The following is a 20,987-nucleotide window of genomic DNA, read 5'->3' as shown; positions in this document are numbered from 1 at the left end:
TATGAATAGTGTGTAAAACATTTATTCGGTATCTTATAATCCAATGTAACGTGTTCCTTGAAGATCTTGATAATATAATAATTATATAATACTTATATTATCAAAATAATATTACATTCTCAAAGTACTTCTATTTTTATTGATATATATTGTTTTAGTTTGATAAATATATCTTTGAGACTATCTATATTACAGCTTCACAATCTTGCATGCTTATATCCTAATGGTATGAGTCTGTATAAATATACACATTCTAACTTATTATCAGTCCCAATCATTCATTGAATTGTTGAATGAAAAGAAGATGACAGTATTGCCTTTATATTACATATGTTTTAATATAAACGCGATATAATTATTATAATGTATTGTTTCCCTTTTTTACAAAATTAAAATAATCATCACTAGTTTCCTCAAGAAAATATTCTTTTGGTGTTTCTGTTTTCTTCTTACCAATACGTGATACAGTAAAATCTATATCTTTGAATTTTTTTTTATTTATTCCCATCTGTAAAGGATGAACAGAGATATCAGGATCTTCATAAAGAGGAACCGATTCCACATGACCATCATCATTATATTCACCATTGTCCATTATACATCCATCGGTCATTTCGCGCTGATGTAAAATGAGAAATTTTTTTTTACATTTATGTTATAATATATAACAATGTTACATAACAGAGAGAGATATTTATTTATATACTTACTAAAGCTTCCAATTCATCTTTTTTTGTAGAAGTTTTGCTTGGAATAATTATGTCTTCTAACGAAATTTGTTTTTTCCTTAGGAGACTCATAATTGCAGCATTTCTAGACAATTTATGTTTCTGTTTAATATATATATCGTTTAAATCCTCAGATTGATTTCCAGAACATGCTGTTACATTATTATGATCAGAAGTCTTCTGACATATTTCTTTCTCAGAATTAATTATATCCTCAAGACATTTCTCGTAATATTTTTCCCAATGTTCATTTGAAAGATCACGACCACCATTTACCTGTACAATATTAACTGCTTATATTATATAATTTTTATATATGCTTAAAAGGTACATAGTTGCTTAAAATATATGAAATACACACATTTCTTTTTAACTATATATTTTTTGGCATTCTAAAAGTCAACTTTTTTTTACCTTAAAATCCTATTTGAATGCTATTATTTCCATTCAAAATATTAAATATTTCTTGGCTAATAATTTAATTGTTTTTAAAAAAATAAAAATATTAACTTACCTCTTTAATAGCAGCAGAAATAGCATGTTTATCAAAAGTAGGTTTAACTTTATTATTCATAAAATTATCAATAACTTCGCTATCATTATCAGAGTCTTCCAATAACTAGAATTAAATGAATATGTAAAAATAGATATTTTTTATATAAAAATGTGAATGTAAAATAAAATTAAGTATTCTCTTATATATCTAGCTTTACATATTAATATATGTACAAACGTGTATGTTTTTTGGTTTCTTCACTTTTCTATCATTCATCATTCGATCTTTTGCAGCTTGACTTAGTCCTGGCAGTCGAAAGAACGTAGCATTATTATCTACATAATCAAGTGATGTTGCCTTTTTAATATTCTCACGTATATTCATTTTAATCTAAAATATATAGATTTAAATGCATACACACACAATGCCTTTATAAGACTGAATTTAATGACAAACCATTAATATTTTTGAAAAAAAAAAAAAAAAAAACAAACATTTGTGCTCTTTTTACATTAACTTCTTTTAAGAGGTTAAAAAAAAAATTAATTTTTTTATTAAAAGCAAGAAAAATAGCATACATATAGTCATTTTATTAGAGAGAGAGAGAGAGGAAGAAAGTCTAAATTTTCAATTTTTTTCTATCGGCCATCTTTGTCCTTTTACAAAAAATTAAAATTTTATAAATATTTTTCACACAAATTATGTATGAAAAAGTAAAAAAAAAGATCTGCGCATATTCTTTACATAAACTATTATTGTTTATAGTGTAAATGGGTACTATAACCCTAATTCGTTCACAAAATTATTTCTTTTTTCAACATTATTATAATTAAAAAGAAAAGTTGATTTTCATGTTTTATATTTATTTCTGTTCAAAATATCCTTGTGAATATATATATATATATAAGGAGAGGACTAAGTTGTGTGTGTGTTTACCTTCCTGGCTTATCTTTTTTACATTAAAAACAAACTTGGCCAATTACATTCTCATATTGCTTTCGATTTCCGAATTTTCTTTCACTTCTTTCGTATACTTTCAATATTTTCTGATATTTTCACAAATTAACGAATCACAATCAGATATAAACTAATACCGCACTCTTACGTCAAAGTGTTTATCAAATGCGCAAAATCAGCACATATGTAACACGTTGATGAAATCACACACACACACACACACGCAGTTGAAATTTAATGCTATAGAAATTTTTAGACTGTTATCTTTGTTTTCCACGCGGATCTCTTTTTATGTTATACTTTTTATCTCTTCATAAATAAGATATAATTTATTTTGAATTTGCAATTACAATGTCACAATGTGATACATGCAAAATATAGACTCTTTTCTCGTCAATTTAGACGAAATAAGCTGTTATTTATCTGTGTTATATGTTTGTGTTTTTGCGCAAACAATAAAACAAAATATAAATTTGGTGCTCTCGTTAAGAAAACAATGATCTGTTAAATAGATATATGACAGATTTTCTATAGTCAAATTAAAAATGACGGTGTTTGTTTTTGTAAGCTTACGAGAGATTCGTCCTTTTCGACCAAATAAGTGTACACAAAAATAATAGATCGAGTAAGCATAATATATTGACTGAATATCATAAGACTACAAAATCAGAAAAACTGAAATTTTTTTTTTTTTTTTACAAAGAAGGAGGCAGAGAAAACGCTGCATTTTATCTTTTATGAAGGTTTCACACTGGGTTCAATGACCGATGTCCAATATCCAATAGGAGAGTTTGTTTTCTAGAAACAAAGGTGTTCCTATAGAATCCACATTTTCCATTGGATATCAAACTGTCGTATATCGGACATGTGAATTCTCTTTTACGTTTCAGGCAAAAAAAGATCTACTAGTGACCATGATGTAAGAATATATTTATATATTTTTATATTTTTATTATATTTTTTATATTTTTATATATTTTCTTACATCATGCTAGTGACATTACGAGATCAATTCTGGATTGAGGGTAGTTCCAGTTTCACAGTTGCTTTCACTGTTTTATATCATATGATGGGCGGAATCGGCGATTCGATCCGTTCGCGCGAGTCTCGGAGTCTCGGAGCAACAGGGCTTGCGGCTGCAAAAAAATTTAAAAATTTTTCAAATTATATAACATTAAAATATCATCTGTTTTCGATATAACATTATGCGATATAGACATCCTTTTAAGAATATTTCGTTCAGCACGTGAGATAGGCGTATCTTTGGGATTAAAACTCGTTTCGAATGTGTCGGTGAAAGATTCGGCGATCCTTTGTGTTCCTCGTGAGGAGATTTTGCTTGCGGAAGAATCGAATATTGTATAAATAGACTTGCTGCTCGTGATGGCGATCAATTATGCGGATTTCATCGCGTCGAAACGACAGATCTTGCTTTTTCTATTTACGTTGAGCCAAGTTAGTAACGGTCACAATGAGGATGTACATACTCTCCAGTATACTAGCGAGAATTTCTCTACAGAGATTGAAACAATGGATCACTTTGTTATGTTTTACGCACCATGGTAAATATACAAATGCATATTACATACACATATATTGTTATTTATATGTTACATATATTGTTATTTATAAATATACACATATATTGTTATTTATAAATTAAAAGAGAAAGAAAGAAATAATTTCTCTATTTGGAGTACTATATTAATTATGATTGATAAGAAATTCTTTCTCTCTTAAAGGTGTGGACACTGCCAAAGACTTGGTCCTATATGGGAGCAATTAGCAGAAATATTAAATGAAGAGGATAATACTCTAAGAATTGCCAAAGTTGATTGTACAACTGAGATCATTCTGTGTAGTGAACAAGATGTTACTGGCTATCCCACGTAATTTAATTTATCTTATTTTACCATCTGTGTTAATGAAATCTCCATTAAAAAAGTTCTATTCAAATGAAGGAATTTTAGCTTTTTATATATATTATACAACCATGGTTTATAATTTTAATATTTCAATGTCTGATAATGTTCCTATGTGTCTTACTCTATATATAATAAATCATTAAATAATCCTGAAATTATATTATAATCATTATATTATTATACATTGGTAATTTATAAATACAGGCTGAAGTTTTATAAAACTGGAGAAACCAAAGGCATCAAATTTAGAGGAACTCGAGATTTACCTTCTTTGTTTGCCTTTATTAATGAACAACAAGCTAGTTCCTTTACGGTGTGTACTTTTATGCGTGACTTACATTGAATTTTATGTTACTCTTTATATCAAATTGCTAATATTATAGCAAATATTTTCCAGTTTGAAGATGTTGCACCATCTCCCCCAGAAGCAGTGAACGGATTGTTAGAATTAACAGAAAAAACATTTGAAAAACATGTTTCTTTTGGACATCATTTTGTCAAGTTTTATGCACCTTGGTGTGGACACTGCCAAAAATTAGCACCAACATGGGACAAATTAGCTAACAGTCTTTGTAATGATGATATTGTTAGTATCTCTAAGATAGACTGCACCCAGCATCGTAGTATTTGTGGCCAATTTGACATTAAAGGATATCCCACATTGCTGTGGATTGAAGATGGAAAAAAGGTATTACTGATTGAATTATCCTTTTTTTTCTTCTACTGAAAAAAAGGAGAATTATTAACATAAAAGTGTTTTGATGTTGAATTTTTTGATACAAAAAGAAAACAAAATATAAATTTCCAGATAGATAAATACACAGGTGAGCGCACTCACGAAGAACTGAAGGCCTACATATCGATGATGTTGAGTAAGAGTGCTGACGAATCGAGTCAACAGAGGGAAGACAATGATAGTGCCCTGCATGCTACATTGAGCTTGACAGCTGATAGTTTTCAGCATGGTATTGAGAAAGGTTTTTCCTTCGTAAAGTTCTTTGCACCCTGGTGCGGACATTGCAAACGCTTGGCACCCACATGGGAGGAGTTGGGTAAGAAGTTTTTCACTAACAATAACGTAAATATCGCTAAGGTCGATTGCACGCTCGATGGAAGCAAACAATTGTGCAACGAACAAGAAGTGGAAGGTTTTCCGGCATTATTCTTGTATCGAGACGGACGTAAAGTCTTCGAGTACAATGGCTCGCGTAATCTCGACGATCTGTATGATTTCGTAATATATCATCTTCAAAAACCGCACGACGAATTGTAATCCTACTGTAGTTAAAGTACTGCAATATAAGTCACACTACAGTATTTCCAATCAAGTAATTAAATTAATGATACGTATATATATGTGACATTGTATCTATCATTCATCATCAGACAAGAACAGGAGAATAGCAATCTTTTTCATTTTTATATCTTGTATGACAAAGAAAAAAAAACAATTAAAATATAACTGTAATCTCCAAAAGTTATGTACTTTCGAAATATATATTTATAAATGTATTTATTTATATAGTCCTTCCATACTTACCAATTATTTTCTTTCACATTTAAACTCATTTTTAAAAAGATAGATTGAAAATCTATGCTCATATCAAATTTATTTATATATAAATAAGAGAAAAATAAGAATTGTAATGATGACTTTGTTTTTTTTTTTCTGTATATATATTTGTCTTATGTTTTACTTTTACTTGTGTTTAAAGTCTCGTGTATTTAAATGAATTGTAAAATATGTTTTAATTCTCAAATATAGCGCAAAAAAAACCGCGTTGATTGAATCAGCTAAAAATAAGAATAAGAAAAACGATCGATTTTTTCGTATAACTTCTAATGCAGCGTAAAAATAACATAGATATAAATAGAATTCTTGCTCTTTTATTACAAATATGTAAAGATTTTGACGAATAATTATTAATGTCGAAATATACATATATATATGTTACATTTTCGTCATATATTGTAAGAATAGCGATAACCCTGTGTTTTTGTTTTAATTATCTTCTCTTAGCAATCGTTTAGCATATAATAAGTTACATTGCGAGTTGTTCTTGCGTAAGAGCACGTCATAATCAGTGATAAACACTCTCATTAATGCACCACCATGCAATAAATTGATCCGCTTCTATTGTCTGATTTGCATTGTTATAACAATTCACAAATTGTTCTCATTGGAACAATATTTGTTTTCGAACCGTAAAGATGTTTACAGACTCGTGGCGAAATAGTGTTGCAACTGAGAGTTGTGGGAGACACAAACAGTTCGTCGGGCCCGGCTTTTGAACCTCGTGCGACCGTTTTGCGATAAGATTACATTCATTTTCCTTTTTTTTTTTTCTTTTACGTAGACCCTAACAAGGTTTACAGTAAGACACGCTGAAGTTCTCATTGTCGATGATGCAATATTGATAATTTTTGTAAGTAGTGAAGTTTATGTCACGCATATCGCTAACGTGATCGAAGATTTTCCTGATCACCGGTGGAAAACTCGGCACATTGGCAGCGGCCGCGATCTCGTCGTAGTAAGCCCATTGCCTGTCTTTGAGTTTATTGATATGTCTCAGCTAACAATGAAGAAAGTAATTATTGTAATGTAATGTCATCTTTTTTAGATAAATTTATGCGCTAGTATATCACATGTATGTATATTATATTATGTTTCTTTTTTAAAAAAGAACAACTTTTCGCTATTCTACCACCACATTTCTTAAGATGCAACTTTTTTTCTATCGCGGAGACATTGGAGAAATTAATCGCGAATCTTACCTGAATGCCTTGCTCCAATAGTGACTTCTTCTCGATCTCGTATTCCTCGCGCATTCTTTGCGGCGATGGCAATTGAATACGGCCTTCGAGAACTGCGAGAATGTATTGTGCTTGAATGTGGAACATTGGGAATGGTACCACGATCGCTGGTAAACCCATGAAGAACAGACTCGTGTAATCCATGTGCACCAGATGTTTGTAGATGGGTTCCACGTGGTTATCATCCGTACGTATCTCAACTTTAGTTGACATAAAGGGATACGTGAATTTGTAACCTGACAAAAATAAATTATTATAAATAATGAAAGTCGAGTTTCATTAAATATTCCGAATATATTGAGTCGTTACCAGTGCAATATATGAAACTGTCCACTTCCGCCGAGGAGCCATCGCGGAAGATGAAGACGTTTCCTTGGATGGATTCGATATTGGGTCTTTGCTCGACGTTGCTCGACATCTTCGAGTTAAAATGTTCCGTCCAATTATGACTTAAATACACCTAAATTAATAACAGAAAGGTTACGTTAAATTATGGGTATTATTCTGTATATGTCATTGCTATATCTATACAACAAGATTTTATAACTTTTAATAACATTATAAATCGATTACCCAATATTATTCCCAAATATTAGAAATAAAAAAAAGAGTTTTTCTTTTACATCTGGCGAAAATAATTAATGATAGGGAGAGTACGTACTTTGTCAGCGTATTGTGAGACTTCCATTGCGATATCAATACCGGACCAGGACGCGCCGAGTATGCAGACCTTTTTGCCAGCATATATCTCCGGCATTCTGTATTGATGACTGTGAATGCATTCACCGTGGAAGCTTTCGATACCTGGAGTATGCGGAACATGACCGATAGTGTAATGACCGTTGCACAACACAACGGCATCAAAAGTTTTAGTGGTCTCTACTTTGGATTCCAAATCCTTGTATGTCACCGTCCACAGCGTCTGGCCGTTTTTCAAAATCTCCGGCTCCACGTTTTTCACCAGGGTATTCAACTGAAAAAGAAAAATCAAAAATCAAAAATAATAAGCTATAGTGCGAAACTTTGCTCTTCAAACTGACGAAGAAATGTTTTTATTATGCTTCTTCTTACTTTCATATGTCATATATTTAAATAGAACAAATAGATAAGAGATAAATTATTTCGATTTTTTGAGTTTCACAGTTTATATAATTCAAGAACTCACTTTAATGTAAGGATAGAGATTGAACTGTTTTGCATAGTCCAAAAGATATTCCCTTATTAGACTATGATGAGCAAAAGATGGACCCCCCTGATTTTTAAAGGGAAAATCAGGTATCTGCATTATTTCCTTCGGTATATTTGTCCTGTAAGAGAAATCAGAACATCGCACTTTCTTAGATGATTCCTCTCATATTGAGGTGATCACGTGCGCAATTTTTATTAATATAAGGTTCAAAAGATACGACGACCCGAGATGCGATAAAGAAAGTTGCAAGTTGTATGTATGTATATGTGTATTCAACTTGAAATAAACTTTAAGCTATTTTAAACTTTATACTTGACAGAGGTAGAATACAAATTAGATAAGATGACTTTCTCTTTGCGCATTTTATATAATTAAATTATATTTTATTTATAAGATAATGAAAAAATATACGTTTGAAACGTTTCAGAACGATATTTGCGCTCATATGTTTAGAAAAATATTTTCGATTTTATTTTGCCTCATCTGGCAAGTTTTTAATTTAATAAAATAAATTTTTCAGTGCTAATAATAAAATAAAGTTAATTATTAGAGAAGCTGAAGTTTAATATATTTTTCAATTTTTAATTGTATCAAATTGTAGCAAATAGGAGGATAAAAAAAGAATTTATTTAGAAAAATTACAGTAACCATCTCTTGTTAACAATAAGTATATACAGTATCATCTCATACCATGTATAACAACATAATGACTTGTGAGAAAGTTGCTATATTATATCCTTTTCTGGAAGTATGTATGAACATTTTCTTTAGAAACTATATGGCTTTAATATTTATTGTCATAAAAGGAAACGTTAGAGTTTTTTACCAAGTCCCATCTTTATAATCTTGTTATATCTCAAAAAGGCACTAGAATATCATTAAAACTATAAAACGTGTGTAATATATGTATAATAAAGTTTGCAGTTCTTATAACATAATCTATGAATAGTGTGTAAAACATTTACTCGGTATCTTATAATCCAATGTAACGTGTTCCTTGAAGATCTTGATAATATAATAATTATATAATACTTATATTATCAAAATAATATTACATTCTCAAAGTACTTCTATTTTTATTGATATATATTGTTTTAGTTTGATAAATATATCTTTGAGACTATCTATATTACAGCTTCACAATCTTGCATGCTTATATCCTAATGGTATGAGTCTGTATAAATATACACATTCTAACTTATTATCAGTCCCAATCATTCATTGAATTGTTGAATGAAAAGAAGATGACAGTATTGCCTTTATATTACATATGTTTTAATATAAACGCGATATAATTATTATAATGTATTGTTTCCCTTTTTTACAAAATTAAAATAATCATCACTAGTTTCCTCAAGAAAATATTCTTTTGGTGTTTCTGTTTTCTTCTTACCAATACGTGATACAGTAAAATCTATATCTTTGAATTTTTTTTTATTTATTCCCATCTGTAAAGGATGAACAGAGATTTCAGGATCTTCATAAAGAGGAACCGATTCCACATGACCATCATCATTATATTCACCATTGTCCATTATACATCCATCGGTCATTTCGCGCTGATGTAAAATGAGAAATTTTTTTTTACATTTATGTTATAATATATAACAATGTTACATAACAGAGAGAGATATTTATTTATATACTTACTAAAGCTTCCAATTCATCTTTTTTTGTAGAAGTTTTGCTTGGAATAATTATGTCTTCTAACGAAATTTGTTTTTTCCTTAGGAGACTCATAATTGCAGCATTTCTAGACAATTTATGTTTCTGTTTAATATATATATCGTTTAAATCCTCAGATTGATTTCCAGAACATGCTGTTACATTATTATGATCAGAAGTCTTCTGACATATTTCTTTCTCAGAATTAATTATATCCTCAAGACATTTCTCGTAATATTTTTCCCAATGTTCATTTGAAAGATCACGACCACCATTTACCTGTACAATATTAACTGCTTATATTATATAATTTTTATATATGCTTAAAAGGTACATAGTTGCTTAAAATATATGAAATACACACATTTCTTTTTAACTATATATTTTTTGGCATTCTAAAAGTCAATTTTTTTTACCTTAAAATCCTATTTGAATGCTATTATTTCCATTCAAAATATTAAATATTTCTTGGCTAATAATTTAATTGTTTTTAAAAAAATAAAAATATTAACTTACCTCTTTAATAGCAGCAGAAATAGCATGTTTATCAAAAGTAGGTTTAACTTTATTATTCATAAAATTATCAATAACTTCGCTATCATTATCAGAGTCTTCCAATAACTAGAATTAAATGAATATGTAAAAATAGATATTTTTTATATAAAAATGTGAATGTAAAATAAAATTAAGTATTCTCTTATATATCTAGCTTTACATATTAATATATGTACAAACGTGTATGTTTTTTGGTTTCTTCACTTTTCTATCATTCATCATTCGATCTTTTGCAGCTTGACTTAGTCCTGGCAGTCGAAAGAACGTAGCATTATTATCTACATAATCAAGTGATGTTGCCTTTTTAATATTCTCACGTATATTCATTTTAATCTAAAATATATAGATTTAAATGCATACACACACAATGCCTTTATAAGACTGAATTTAATGACAAACCATTAATATTTTTGATTAAAAAAAAAAAAAAAACAAACATTTGTGCTCTTTTTACATTAACTTCTTTTAAGAGGTTAAAAAAAAAATTAATTTTTTTATTAAAAGCAAGAAAAATAGCATACATATAGTCATTTTATTAGAGAGAGAGAGAGAGGAAGAAAGTCTAAATTTTCAATTTTTTTCTATCGGCCATCTTTGTCCTTTTACAAAAAATTAAAATTTTATAAATATTTTTCACACAAATTATGTATGAAAAAGTAAAAAAAAAGATCTGCGCATATTCTTTACATAAACTATTATTGTTTATAGTGTAAATGGGTACTATAACCCTAATTCGTTCACAAAATTATTTCTTTTTTCAACATTATTATAATTAAAAAGAAAAGTTGATTTTCATGTTTTATATTTATTTCTGTTCAAAATATCCTTGTGAATATATATATATATATAAGGAGAGGACTAAGTTGTGTGTGTGTTTACCTTCCTGGCTTATCTTTTTTACATTAAAAACAAACTTGGCCAATTACATTCTCATATTGCTTTCGATTTCCGAATTTTCTTTCACTTCTTTCGTATACCAATAATATTTTCTGATATTTTCACAAATTAACGAATCACAATCAGATATAAACTAATACCGCACTCTTACGTCAAAGTGTTTATATGCGCAAAAAAATCAGCACATATGTAACACGTTGATGAAATCACACACACACACACACACGCAGTTGAAATTTAATGCTATAGAAATTTTTAGACTGTTATCTTTGTTTTCCACGCGGATCTCTTTTTATGTTATACTTTTTATCTCTTCATAAATAAGATATAATTTATTTTGAATTTGCAATTACAATGTCACAATGTGATACATGCAAAATATAGACTCTTTTCTCGTCAATTTAGACGAAATAAGCTGTTATTTATCTGTGTTATATGTTTGTGTTTTTGCGCAAACAATAAAACAAAATATAAATTTGGTGCTCTCGTTAAGAAAACAATGATCTGTTAAATAGATATATGACAGATTTTCTATAGTCAAATTAAAAATGACGGTGTTTGTTTTTGTAAGCTTACGAGAGATTCGTCCTTTTCGACCAAATAAGTGTACACAAAAATAATAGATCGAGTAAGCATAATATATCGACTGAATATCATAAGACTACAAAATCAGAAAAACTGAAAATTTTTTTTTTTTTTTACAAAGAAGGAGGCAGAGAAAACGCTGCATTTTATCTTTTATGAAGGTTTCACACTGGGTTCAATGACCGATGTCCAATATCCAATAGGAGAGTTTGTTTTCTAGAAACAAAGGTGTTCCTATAGAATCCACATTTTCCATTGGATATCAAACTGTCGTATATCGGACATGTGAATTCTCTTTTACGTTTCAGGCAAAAAAAGATCTACTAGTGACCATGATGTAAGAATATATTTATATATTTTTATATTTTTATTATATTTTTTATATTTTTATATATTTTCTTACATCATGCTAGTGACATTACGAGATCAATTCTGGATTGAGGGTAGTTCCAGTTTCACAGTTGCTTTCACTGTTTTATATCATATGATGGGCGGAATCGGCGATTCGATCCGTTCGCGCGAGTCTCGGAGTCTCGGAGCAACAGGGCTTGCGGCTGCAAAAAAATTTAAAAATTTTTCAAATTATATAACATTAAAATATCATCTGTTTTCGATATAACATTATGCGATATAGACATCCTTTTAAGAATATTTCGTTCAGCACGTGAGATAGGCGTATCTTTGGGATTAAAACTCGTTTCGAATGTGTCGGTGAAAGATTCGGCGATCCTTTGTGTTCCTCGTGAGGAGATTTTGCTTGCGGAAGAATCGAATATTGTATAAATAGACTTGCTGCTCGTGATGGCGATCAATTATGCGGATTTCATCGCGTCGAAACGACAGATCTTGCTTTTTCTATTTACGTTGAGCCAAGTTAGTAACGGTCACAATGAGGATGTACATACTCTCCAGTATACTAGCGAGAATTTCTCTACAGAGATTGAAACAATGGATCACTTTGTTATGTTTTACGCACCATGGTAAATATACAAATGCATATTACATACACATATATTGTTATTTATATGTTACATATATTGTTATTTATAAATATACACATATATTGTTATTTATAAATTAAAAGAGAAAGAAAGAAATAATTTCTCTATTTGGAGTACTATATTAATTATGATTGATAAGAAATTCTTTCTCTCTTAAAGGTGTGGACACTGCCAAAGACTTGGTCCTATATGGGAGCAATTAGCAGAAATATTAAATGAAGAGGATAATACTCTAAGAATTGCCAAAGTTGATTGTACAACTGAGATCATTCTGTGTAGTGAACAAGATGTTACTGGCTATCCCACGTAATTTAATTTATCTTATTTTACCATCTGTGTTAATGAAATCTCCATTAAAAAAGTTCTATTCAAATGAAGGAATTTTAGCTTTTTATATATATTATACAACCATGGTTTATAATTTTAATATTTCAATGTCTGATAATGTTCCTATGTGTCTTACTCTATATATAATAAATCATTAAATAATCCTGAAATTATATTATAATCATTATATTATTATACATTGGTAATTTATAAATACAGGCTGAAGTTTTATAAAACTGGAGAAACCAAAGGCATCAAATTTAGAGGAACTCGAGATTTACCTTCTTTGTTTGCCTTTATTAATGAACAACAAGCTAGTTCCTTTACGGTGTGTACTTTTATGCGTGACTTACATTGAATTTTATGTTACTCTTTATATCAAATTGCTAATATTATAGCAAATATTTTCCAGTTTGAAGATGTTGCACCATCTCCCCCAGAAGCAGTGAACGGATTGTTAGAATTAACAGAAAAAACATTTGAAAAACATGTTTCTTTTGGACATCATTTTGTCAAGTTTTATGCACCTTGGTGTGGACACTGCCAAAAATTAGCACCAACATGGGACAAATTAGCTAACAGTCTTTGTAATGATGATATTGTTAGTATCTCTAAGATAGACTGCACCCAGCATCGTAGTATTTGTGGCCAATTTGACATTAAAGGATATCCCACATTGCTGTGGATTGAAGATGGAAAAAAGGTATTACTGATTGAATTATCCTTTTTTTTCTTCTACTGAAAAAAAGGAGAATTATTAACATAAAAGTGTTTTGATGTTGAATTTTTTGATACAAAAAGAAAACAAAATATAAATTTCCAGATAGATAAATACACAGGTGAGCGCACTCACGAAGAACTGAAGGCCTACATATCGATGATGTTGAGTAAGAGTGCTGACGAATCGAGTCAACAGAGGGAAGACAATGATAGTGCCCTGCATGCTACATTGAGCTTGACAGCTGATAGTTTTCAGCATGGTATTGAGAAAGGTTTTTCCTTCGTAAAGTTCTTTGCACCCTGGTGCGGACATTGCAAACGCTTGGCACCCACATGGGAGGAGTTGGGTAAGAAGTTTTTCACTAACAATAACGTAAATATCGCTAAGGTCGATTGCACGCTCGATGGAAGCAAACAATTGTGCAACGAACAAGAAGTGGAAGGTTTTCCGGCATTATTCTTGTATCGAGACGGACGTAAAGTCTTCGAGTACAATGGCTCGCGTAATCTCGACGATCTGTATGATTTCGTAATATATCATCTTCAAAAACCGCACGACGAATTGTAATCCTACTGTAGTTAAAGTACTGCAATATAAGTCACACTACAGTATTTCCAATCAAGTAATTAAATTAATGATACGTATATATATGTGACATTGTATCTATCATTCATCATCAGACAAGAACAGGAGAATAGCAATCTTTTTCATTTTTATATCTTGTATGACAAAGAAAAAAAAACAATTAAAATATAACTGTAATCTCCAAAAGTTATGTACTTTCGAAATATATATTTATAAATGTATTTATTTATATAGTCCTTCCATACTTACCAATTATTTTCTTTCACATTTAAACTCATTTTTAAAAAGATAGATTGAAAATCTATGCTCATATCAAATTTATTTATATATAAATAAGAGAAAAATAAGAATTGTAATGATGACTTTGTTTTTTTTTTTCTGTATATATATTTGTCTTATGTTTTACTTTTACTTGTGTTTAAAGTCTCGTGTATTTAAATGAATTGTAAAATATGTTTTAATTCTCAAATATAGCGCAAAAAAAACCGCGTTGATTGAATCAGCTAAAAATAAGAATAAGAAAAACGATCGATTTTTTCGTATAACTTCTAATGCAGCGTAAAAATAACATAGATATAAATAGAATTCTTGCTCTTTTATTACAAATATGTAAAGATTTTGACGAATAATTATTAATGTCGAAATATACATATATATATGTTACATTTTCGTCATATATTGTAAGAATAGCGATAACCCTGTGTTTTTGTTTTAATTATCTTCTCTTAGCAATCGTTTAGCATATAATAAGTTACATTGCGAGTTGTTCTTGCGTAAGAGCACGTCATAATCAGTGATAAACACTCTCATTAATGCACCACCATGCAATAAATTGATCCGCTTCTTTTGTCTGATTTGCATTGTTATAACAATTCACAAATTGTTCTCATTGGAACAATATTTGTTTTCGAACCGTAAAGATGTTTACAGACTCGTGGCGAAATAGTGTTGCAACTGAGAGTTGTGGGAGACACAAACAGTTCGTCGGGCCCGGCTTTTGAACCTCGTGCGACCGTTTTGCGATAAGATTACATTCATTTTCCTTTTTTTTTTTTCTTTTACGTAGACCCTAACAAGGTTTACAGTAAGACACGCTGAAGTTCTCATTGTCGATGATGCAATATTGATAATTTTTGTAAGTAGTGAAGTTTATGTCACGCATATCGCTAACGTGATCGAAGATTTTCCTGATCACCGGTGGAAAACTCGGCACATTGGCAGCGGCCGCGATCTCGTCGTAGTAAGCCCATTGCCTGTCTTTGAGTTTATTGATATGTCTCAGCTAACAATGAAGAAAGTAATTATTGTAATGTAATGTCATCTTTTTTAGATAAATTTATGCGCTAGTATATCACATGTATGTATATTATATTATGTTTCTTTTTTAAAAAAGAACAACTTTTCGCTATTCTACCACCACATTTCTTAAGATGCAACTTTTTTTCTATCGCGGAGACATTGGAGAAATTAATCGCGAATCTTACCTGAATGCCTTGCTCCAATAGTGACTTCTTCTCGATCTCGTATTCCTCGCGCATTCTTTGCGGCGATGGCAATTGAATACGGCCTTCGAGAACTGCGAGAATGTATTGTGCTTGAATGTGGAACATTGGGAATGGTACCACGATCGCTGGTAAACCCATGAAGAACAGACTCGTGTAATCCATGTGCACCAGATGTTTGTAGATGGGTTCCACGTGGTTATCATCCGTACGTATCTCAACTTTAGTTGACATAAAGGGATACGTGAATTTGTAACCTGACAAAAATAAATTATTATAAATAATGAAAGTCGAGTTTCATTAAATATTCCGAATATATTGAGTCGTTACCAGTGCAATATATGAAACTGTCCACTTCCGCCGAGGAGCCATCGCGGAAGATGAAGACGTTTCCTTGGATGGATTCGATATTGGGTCTTTGCTCGACGTTGCTCGACATCTTCGAGTTAAAATGTTCCGTCCAATTATGACTTAAATACACCTAAATTAATAACAGAAAGGTTACGTTAAATTATGGGTATTATTCTGTATATGTCATTGCTATATCTATACAACAAGATTTTATAACTTTTAATAACATTATAAATCGATTACCCAATATTATTCCCAAATATTAGAAATAAAAAAAAGAGTTTTTCTTTTACATCTGGCGAAAATAATTAATGATAGGGAGAGTACGTACTTTGTCAGCGTATTGTGAGACTTCCATTGCGATATCAATACCGGACCAGGACGCGCCGAGTATGCAGACCTTTTTGCCAGCATATATCTCCGGCATTCTGTATTGATGACTGTGAATGCATTCACCGTGGAAGCTTTCGATACCTGGAGTATGCGGAACATGACCGATAGTGTAATGACCGTTGCACAACACAACGGCATCAAAAGTTTTAGTGGTCTCTACTTTGGATTCCAAATCCTTGTATGTCACCGTCCACAGCGTCTGGCCGTTTTTCAAAATCTCCGGCTCCACGTTTTTCACCAGGGTATTCAACTGAAAAAGAAAAATCAAAAATCAAAAATAATAAGCTATAGTGCGAAACTTTGCTCTTCAAACTGACGAAGAAATGTTTTTATTATGCTTCTTCTTACTTTCATATGTCATATATTTAAATAGAACAAATAGATAAGAGATAAATTATTTCGATTTTTTGAGTTTCACAGTTTATATAATTCAAGAACTCACTTTAATGTAAGGATAGAGATTGAACTGTTTTGCATAGTCCAAAAGATATTCCCTTATTAGACTATGATGAGCAAAAGATGGACCCCCCTGATTTTTAAAGGGAAAATCAGGTATCTGCATTATTTCCTTCGGTATATTTGTCCTGTAAGAGAAATCAGAACATCGCACTTTCTTAGATGATTCCTCTCATATTGAGGTGATCACGTGCGCAATTTTTATTAATATAAGGTTCAAAAGATACGACGACCCGAGATGCGATAAAGAAAGTTGCAAGTTGTATGTATGTATATGTGTATTCAACTTGAAATAAACTTTAAGCTATTTTAAACTTTATACTTGACAGAGGTAGAATACAAATTAGATAAGATGACTTTCTCTTTGCGCATTTTATATAATTAAATTATATTTTATTTATAAGATAATGAAAAAATATACGTTTGAAACGTTTCAGAACGATATTTGCGCTCATATGTTTAGAAAAATATTTTCGATTTTATTTTGCCTCATCTGGCAAGTTTTTAATTTAATAAAATAAATTTTTCAGTGCTAATAATAAAATAAAGTTAATTATTAGAGAAGCTGAAGTTTAATATATTTTTCAATTTTTAATTGTATCAAATTGTAGCAAATAGGAGGATAAAAAAAGATATATGAGAAAATAATGCTGTACAAAACATTAACAGATATGTAGAGGATTAAATCAATAAGTGTAACAATTTGATCGATTTCATATGTAAACATTCTTTTATATCTACATAAGTTTTGACCTGCACCACCGACGAGATACTATTAGCTCGTCGATGCCTGCACCTTTGTTGATTGATTCGATATCTAATTTATTGTGTCATCATCGACGCATTCGTCTTCTTTCCGGAATTGATCGTCAAGAAACGATCGTTTCGTTAATATTAATGTATCATATAGTGTATCGTTTATCGATAAAGTTATCGCATTTATATATTAGACTGGGTGTTACGCATGTATATGCGTGTGAGAGTTTACGCGTATGTCGTTTATATATCCTTATTTCCGAAACTTCTTATTGTCCTATTCTATCGAGGATCGGTGAAAGAAAGAGGAACCGGGTAGAATCCGATATCATTTAAATAATGTCATTTTACTTATCGAAATATCGTACATATACTAATTGTAAGATATAGAATCTACATATAAGTCTATAATGTTTAGCTTGAAAGAAGCTCGATGAAAATCGATTTATAGTGTTTCAATTATCTATGCGTATACGAAAATTATACAAATCTTTTTGATAAGTCCGTGCATGCTAATATAATATAATGATCTAATGATGCAACTCTGCCACTAAACAATCACATTTCACGAAGTCGCCAAGTCCTGTCTCCTTAGCGCGTGCTACTGATGCAATTCTGCTCATTTCTTCATAATAATTATATATAATCGTCATATCCCCTCCCCTCAATTATATATTATATTAATTTTTTACATTTTAATTGAATCGTTTGAATGTTAAAAATATATAACTCTAAAAATCTGCCGTTCTTTATTTATGATAATCTAAAACACGTTCAAAAAATTACTAAAATCTAATGTTAAGTTAATGTATGTTTATTTAAAATTTATTTAGTATTTATTTTAATCTAATTTTCTGGAGTTATGTCCTTTCACTCGAATGCACGATAATTTATATTTACATTGTGCATAAAAAAGGTTCAATTAATTTTTTATGATTAAGAAATAACGATGCTAGGAATGTTTCCGAGATGAGATATGTGTTTCTTATTTATTCGATTAATATGTTATCTATAATTTATACGAACCTAAGATTCTTATACATGCTGCTGTGAATCAAAAGTCCGTGCTTATCGAGATGCGTTTCGTCAGTGTACACCCATGTACCACCGATATGGTCAGTTTGTTCGAACAGCATTAGACTGTAAATATCTAATCTGGACACCATATGACGGGCCACCACCAAACCGGCCACTCCACCACCGATAATAGCGATTCTCGTCTTACTACTCGGCATTGTTTTCTTTTACTCTCTTTCAATCTAAAGAAATGATATTATTTGTACTCTAAAACACTCTCGATCGAAAAGGTATAACTGAATAAATAAATCTCAAAGTATACATACAAGGTGTCCCATGACTTGAGGTCCATACATTAAGGGTGTGTTATTGAAGTCATTTAGAGTTGAAATTATTTAATAAACATATGTCCGTAAATGCTTCCTAACAGAATTACAACTATTGAAAGTTGATTTGAAGATTTGAAAAAGGAAAGAAAAAAGACACTTAATTTAACTTGTTTAGTTACACAAATGTATTACAAATTCTGTTCAAAATTATCTCCTGCAGATTTAATACAAAGTCTTGCCCTTCACACATTAACTTTCAATGGTTTTAGTTCTGTTAGGAAGCATTTGCAGACATATGTTTATTAAACAATTTCAACTCTAAATCTTCAATAACACACTCTTGATGTATGGACCTCGAGTCATGGGACACCCTGTATATATACAAAGTAAAAATATACTTTTGTAAGAATACAGACGGTAATATTACATACGCTTTACGTTTTCTTCTTTCAGAAAAGATTTAGTAACGTAATAAAATAACTTTCAAGATATAAATATTGAAATGAGTAAACAAATTTGTCGTATGATAATTTTATCAGCAACTAATTAATAAATAATTATTTAATTAAAAGTTACCCGAGATTATCTTTACGTTTTCTGATTTTTATTCGTCGATGTAAAAATATATAAAAACTATATAAAATATTAAAATATTTTGCTAGCAATATTGTCTTCTCTCTTCGATCTGATCAGAACTTAGGAACGGCACACGATGTAACACTGGAGATAAACACGATTTTTCCTGAACTGGTTCGGCTAAAGGCTGGATTAAGACTGTCGAGATGAAAGCAAGTCCAAGTATTGCACTCTTGTGTTTACCCGGTCTCCCCACGCTAACTAAGCTTACATATGGGAAGTGTTTTTTCTTGGCGAGTTGCGGCGTGCGACGTATCCCCTTCTTCTGATGAAATCGCGGCGAAGTTTATAATCAGCACTGACCTGCGGGGCATCCACGAGAGTCGGCACATGGTTAAACATTCATTAATAAAAGTGTAAGTTTCGCGGCAAATTTTGGGGTCATCGTGACTTAATACGATAAGGAGATATGTACGTATCATATTTGCAAATATAATTTTAGGATTTATGGCGCAACGGGAATTTGAAAGATATAAATCTTGCAACTTTGAGTGTTATTAAATCAAAAAGACACTTAATTTTCACTTAATTTTTAATAGACTAAGAGAAATTATATTATTTATATATATTTAGCACACAAATATAAAGATGAAGTTTTACTATAACTGTTTTGTGTAAGTAAATAAATTTTATTAAAATTTAAAAAAATATGATTTCGTATAGTGCACTGGAAAAATGCATACAAAACTATCTATCATATTTACAAATTGCGGATCTCTTATAATAGTCAGCGTTTGAAGAATATTTGGAAAGTTTGAATATTATCAAATAATTAATTTAAGAGCTCAAAAAAGATCATGTCAATATTGTAATTCTAAACTTTTTCTATTCTATGCTAATTTCATGTTTCATTAATACATTTTATCCGATACGTATCACAGATGTAAGGTAGTATAGATTTTGCGCGACGAATCATGTGTGTGTGTTAAAATTTATTATTAAAATATTAGAACTACTTGCACTCTCTCTTTCTCTCTCTCTCTCTCTCTCTCTCTCTCTCTCTTTCTGATCTTATTCGTATTCAGATAGTAATTTTGTAGCTTGCTCCTATAATCAACGACACGCAATTAAATATAGAAAAAAAACGGAAAAGAAACATGCT

At 30.4% G+C, this 20,987-nt stretch overlaps 6 protein-coding genes across 16 annotated transcripts; 2 read left to right on the top strand and 4 right to left on the bottom strand.

The window, feature by feature from the left end:
* Positions 1–8: 8 nt before the first annotated feature.
* Positions 9–2,698, bottom strand: LOC115234477. 4 transcript variants are annotated; one of them, XM_029805579.1, is made up of 6 exons: positions 2,161–2,698; positions 1,462–1,614; positions 1,243–1,347; positions 711–1,004; positions 586–619; positions 9–508 (listed from the first exon to the last, which is right to left on the bottom strand). In XM_029805579.1, exons 2-6 carry the CDS (start codon positions 1,606–1,608, stop codon positions 495–497), a joined length of 594 nt encoding a protein of 197 aa, XP_029661439.1. In that variant the 5' UTR covers positions 1,609–1,614; positions 2,161–2,698; the 3' UTR covers positions 9–494. The 4 variants fall into 4 exon arrangements, with proteins under 4 accessions (XP_029661439.1, XP_029661438.1, XP_029661437.1 ...); XM_029805578.1 differs by having other exon boundaries at positions 9–619; positions 1,462–1,529; positions 2,161–2,694; XM_029805577.1 differs by having other exon boundaries at positions 9–619; positions 1,462–1,559; positions 2,161–2,693.
* A 529-nt stretch (positions 2,699–3,227) lies between these two features.
* LOC115234473 (thioredoxin domain-containing protein 5 homolog) lies at positions 3,228–5,626 on the top strand. The gene is made up of 5 exons (XM_029805573.1): positions 3,228–3,743; positions 3,924–4,070; positions 4,311–4,419; positions 4,504–4,794; positions 4,915–5,626. The coding sequence occupies exons 1-5, from the start codon at positions 3,565–3,567 to the stop codon at positions 5,377–5,379; spliced, it is 1,191 nt and encodes a 396-aa protein (XP_029661433.1). The 5' UTR covers positions 3,228–3,564; the 3' UTR covers positions 5,380–5,626.
* A 798-nt stretch (positions 5,627–6,424) lies between these two features.
* Positions 6,425–8,484, bottom strand: LOC115234475 (flavin-containing monooxygenase FMO GS-OX-like 3). The gene is made up of 5 exons (XM_029805575.1): positions 8,086–8,484; positions 7,582–7,893; positions 7,230–7,380; positions 6,882–7,156; positions 6,425–6,679 (listed from the first exon to the last, which is right to left on the bottom strand). The coding sequence occupies exons 1-5, from the start codon at positions 8,203–8,205 to the stop codon at positions 6,467–6,469; spliced, it is 1,071 nt and encodes a 356-aa protein (XP_029661435.1). The 5' UTR covers positions 8,206–8,484; the 3' UTR covers positions 6,425–6,466.
* A 717-nt stretch (positions 8,485–9,201) lies between these two features.
* Positions 9,202–11,868, bottom strand: LOC115234478. Of its 6 annotated transcripts, XM_029805585.1 has the most exons (6): positions 11,209–11,306; positions 10,510–10,662; positions 10,291–10,395; positions 9,760–10,053; positions 9,635–9,668; positions 9,202–9,557 (listed from the first exon to the last, which is right to left on the bottom strand). In XM_029805585.1, the coding sequence occupies exons 2-6, from the start codon at positions 10,654–10,656 to the stop codon at positions 9,544–9,546; spliced, it is 594 nt and encodes a 197-aa protein (XP_029661445.1). In that variant the 5' UTR covers positions 10,657–10,662; positions 11,209–11,306; the 3' UTR covers positions 9,202–9,543. The 6 variants fall into 6 exon arrangements, with proteins under 6 accessions (XP_029661445.1, XP_029661446.1, XP_029661441.1 ...); XM_029805586.1 differs by lacking the exon at positions 11,209–11,306 and adding an exon at positions 11,803–11,868 and having other exon boundaries at positions 9,202–9,668; positions 10,510–10,607; XM_029805581.1 differs by having other exon boundaries at positions 9,202–9,668.
* A 407-nt stretch (positions 11,869–12,275) lies between these two features.
* On the top strand, positions 12,276–14,797 carry LOC115234474 (thioredoxin domain-containing protein 5 homolog). The gene is made up of 5 exons (XM_029805574.1): positions 12,276–12,791; positions 12,972–13,118; positions 13,359–13,467; positions 13,552–13,842; positions 13,963–14,797. Exons 1-5 carry the CDS (start codon positions 12,613–12,615, stop codon positions 14,425–14,427), a joined length of 1,191 nt encoding a protein of 396 aa, XP_029661434.1. The 5' UTR covers positions 12,276–12,612; the 3' UTR covers positions 14,428–14,797.
* A 675-nt stretch (positions 14,798–15,472) lies between these two features.
* On the bottom strand, positions 15,473–20,088 carry LOC115234471 (flavin-containing monooxygenase FMO GS-OX3-like). Of its 3 annotated transcripts, none has more exons than XM_029805569.1 (7): positions 19,681–20,088; positions 18,930–19,162; positions 17,134–17,275; positions 16,630–16,941; positions 16,278–16,428; positions 15,930–16,204; positions 15,473–15,727 (listed from the first exon to the last, which is right to left on the bottom strand). In XM_029805569.1, the coding sequence occupies exons 2-7, from the start codon at positions 19,136–19,138 to the stop codon at positions 15,515–15,517; spliced, it is 1,302 nt and encodes a 433-aa protein (XP_029661429.1). In that variant the 5' UTR covers positions 19,139–19,162; positions 19,681–20,088; the 3' UTR covers positions 15,473–15,514. The 3 variants fall into 3 exon arrangements, with proteins under 3 accessions (XP_029661429.1, XP_029661430.1, XP_029661431.1); XM_029805570.1 differs by having other exon boundaries at positions 19,826–20,057; XM_029805571.1 differs by having other exon boundaries at positions 19,842–20,057.
* Between the last annotated feature and the right edge of the window lie 899 nt (positions 20,089–20,987).

The sequence above is a fragment of the Formica exsecta genome, unplaced genomic scaffold (assembly GCF_003651465.1).
Source record: "Formica exsecta isolate Colony F162 unplaced genomic scaffold, ASM365146v1 scaffold2, whole genome shotgun sequence".
Lineage (NCBI taxonomy): Eukaryota > Metazoa > Arthropoda > Insecta > Hymenoptera > Formicidae > Formica > Formica exsecta.
The sequence above is the reverse complement of the archived record's forward strand: the minus strand, read 5'-3'. Positions and strand labels throughout refer to the sequence as shown.

Bases quoted from the DNA above. Each gene is read 5' to 3' on its own strand.
- LOC115234477 (XM_029805576.1), bottom strand. From the start codon at position 1,608: ATGAATATACGTGAGAATATTAAAAAGGCAACATCACTTGATTATGTA. The intron at 1,348-1,461 runs GTTTGTACATAT...ATTTAATTCTAG, and splicing joins AGAAACCAAAAAACATACAC to TTATTGGAAGACTCTGATAA. The intron at 1,005-1,242 runs GTAAGTTAATAT...AATATTGTACAG, and splicing joins TTTCTGCTGCTATTAAAGAG to GTAAATGGTGGTCGTGATCT.
- LOC115234473 (XM_029805573.1), top strand. From the start codon at position 3,565: ATGGCGATCAATTATGCGGATTTCATCGCGTCGAAACGACAGATCTTG. The intron at 4,071-4,310 runs GTAATTTAATTT...TTATAAATACAG, and splicing joins GATGTTACTGGCTATCCCAC to GCTGAAGTTTTATAAAACTG. The intron at 4,795-4,914 runs GTATTACTGATT...ATAAATTTCCAG, and splicing joins GGATTGAAGATGGAAAAAAG to ATAGATAAATACACAGGTGA.
- LOC115234475 (XM_029805575.1), bottom strand. From the start codon at position 8,205: ATGCAGATACCTGATTTTCCCTTTAAAAATCAGGGGGGTCCATCTTTT. The intron at 7,894-8,085 runs GTGAGTTCTTGA...TTTCTTTTTCAG, and splicing joins ATCTCTATCCTTACATTAAA to TTGAATACCCTGGTGAAAAA. The intron at 6,680-6,881 runs GTAAGATTCGCG...CTTCATTGTTAG, and splicing joins TATTGGAGCAAGGCATTCAG to CTGAGACATATCAATAAACT.
- LOC115234478 (XM_029805581.1), bottom strand. From the start codon at position 10,656: ATGAATATACGTGAGAATATTAAAAAGGCAACATCACTTGATTATGTA. The intron at 10,396-10,509 runs GTTTGTACATAT...ATTTAATTCTAG, and splicing joins AGAAACCAAAAAACATACAC to TTATTGGAAGACTCTGATAA. The intron at 10,054-10,290 runs GTAAGTTAATAT...AATATTGTACAG, and splicing joins TTTCTGCTGCTATTAAAGAG to GTAAATGGTGGTCGTGATCT.
- LOC115234474 (XM_029805574.1), top strand. From the start codon at position 12,613: ATGGCGATCAATTATGCGGATTTCATCGCGTCGAAACGACAGATCTTG. The intron at 12,792-12,971 runs GTAAATATACAA...TCTCTCTTAAAG, and splicing joins GTTATGTTTTACGCACCATG to GTGTGGACACTGCCAAAGAC. The intron at 13,843-13,962 runs GTATTACTGATT...ATAAATTTCCAG, and splicing joins GGATTGAAGATGGAAAAAAG to ATAGATAAATACACAGGTGA.
- LOC115234471 (XM_029805569.1), bottom strand. From the start codon at position 19,138: ATGCCGAGTAGTAAGACGAGAATCGCTATTATCGGTGGTGGAGTGGCC. The intron at 17,276-18,929 runs GTTCGTATAAAT...TTTCTCTTACAG, and splicing joins AGCATGTATAAGAATCTTAG to GACAAATATACCGAAGGAAA. The intron at 16,205-16,277 runs GTAACGACTCAA...TATTTTTGTCAG, and splicing joins CAGTTTCATATATTGCACTG to GTTACAAATTCACGTATCCC.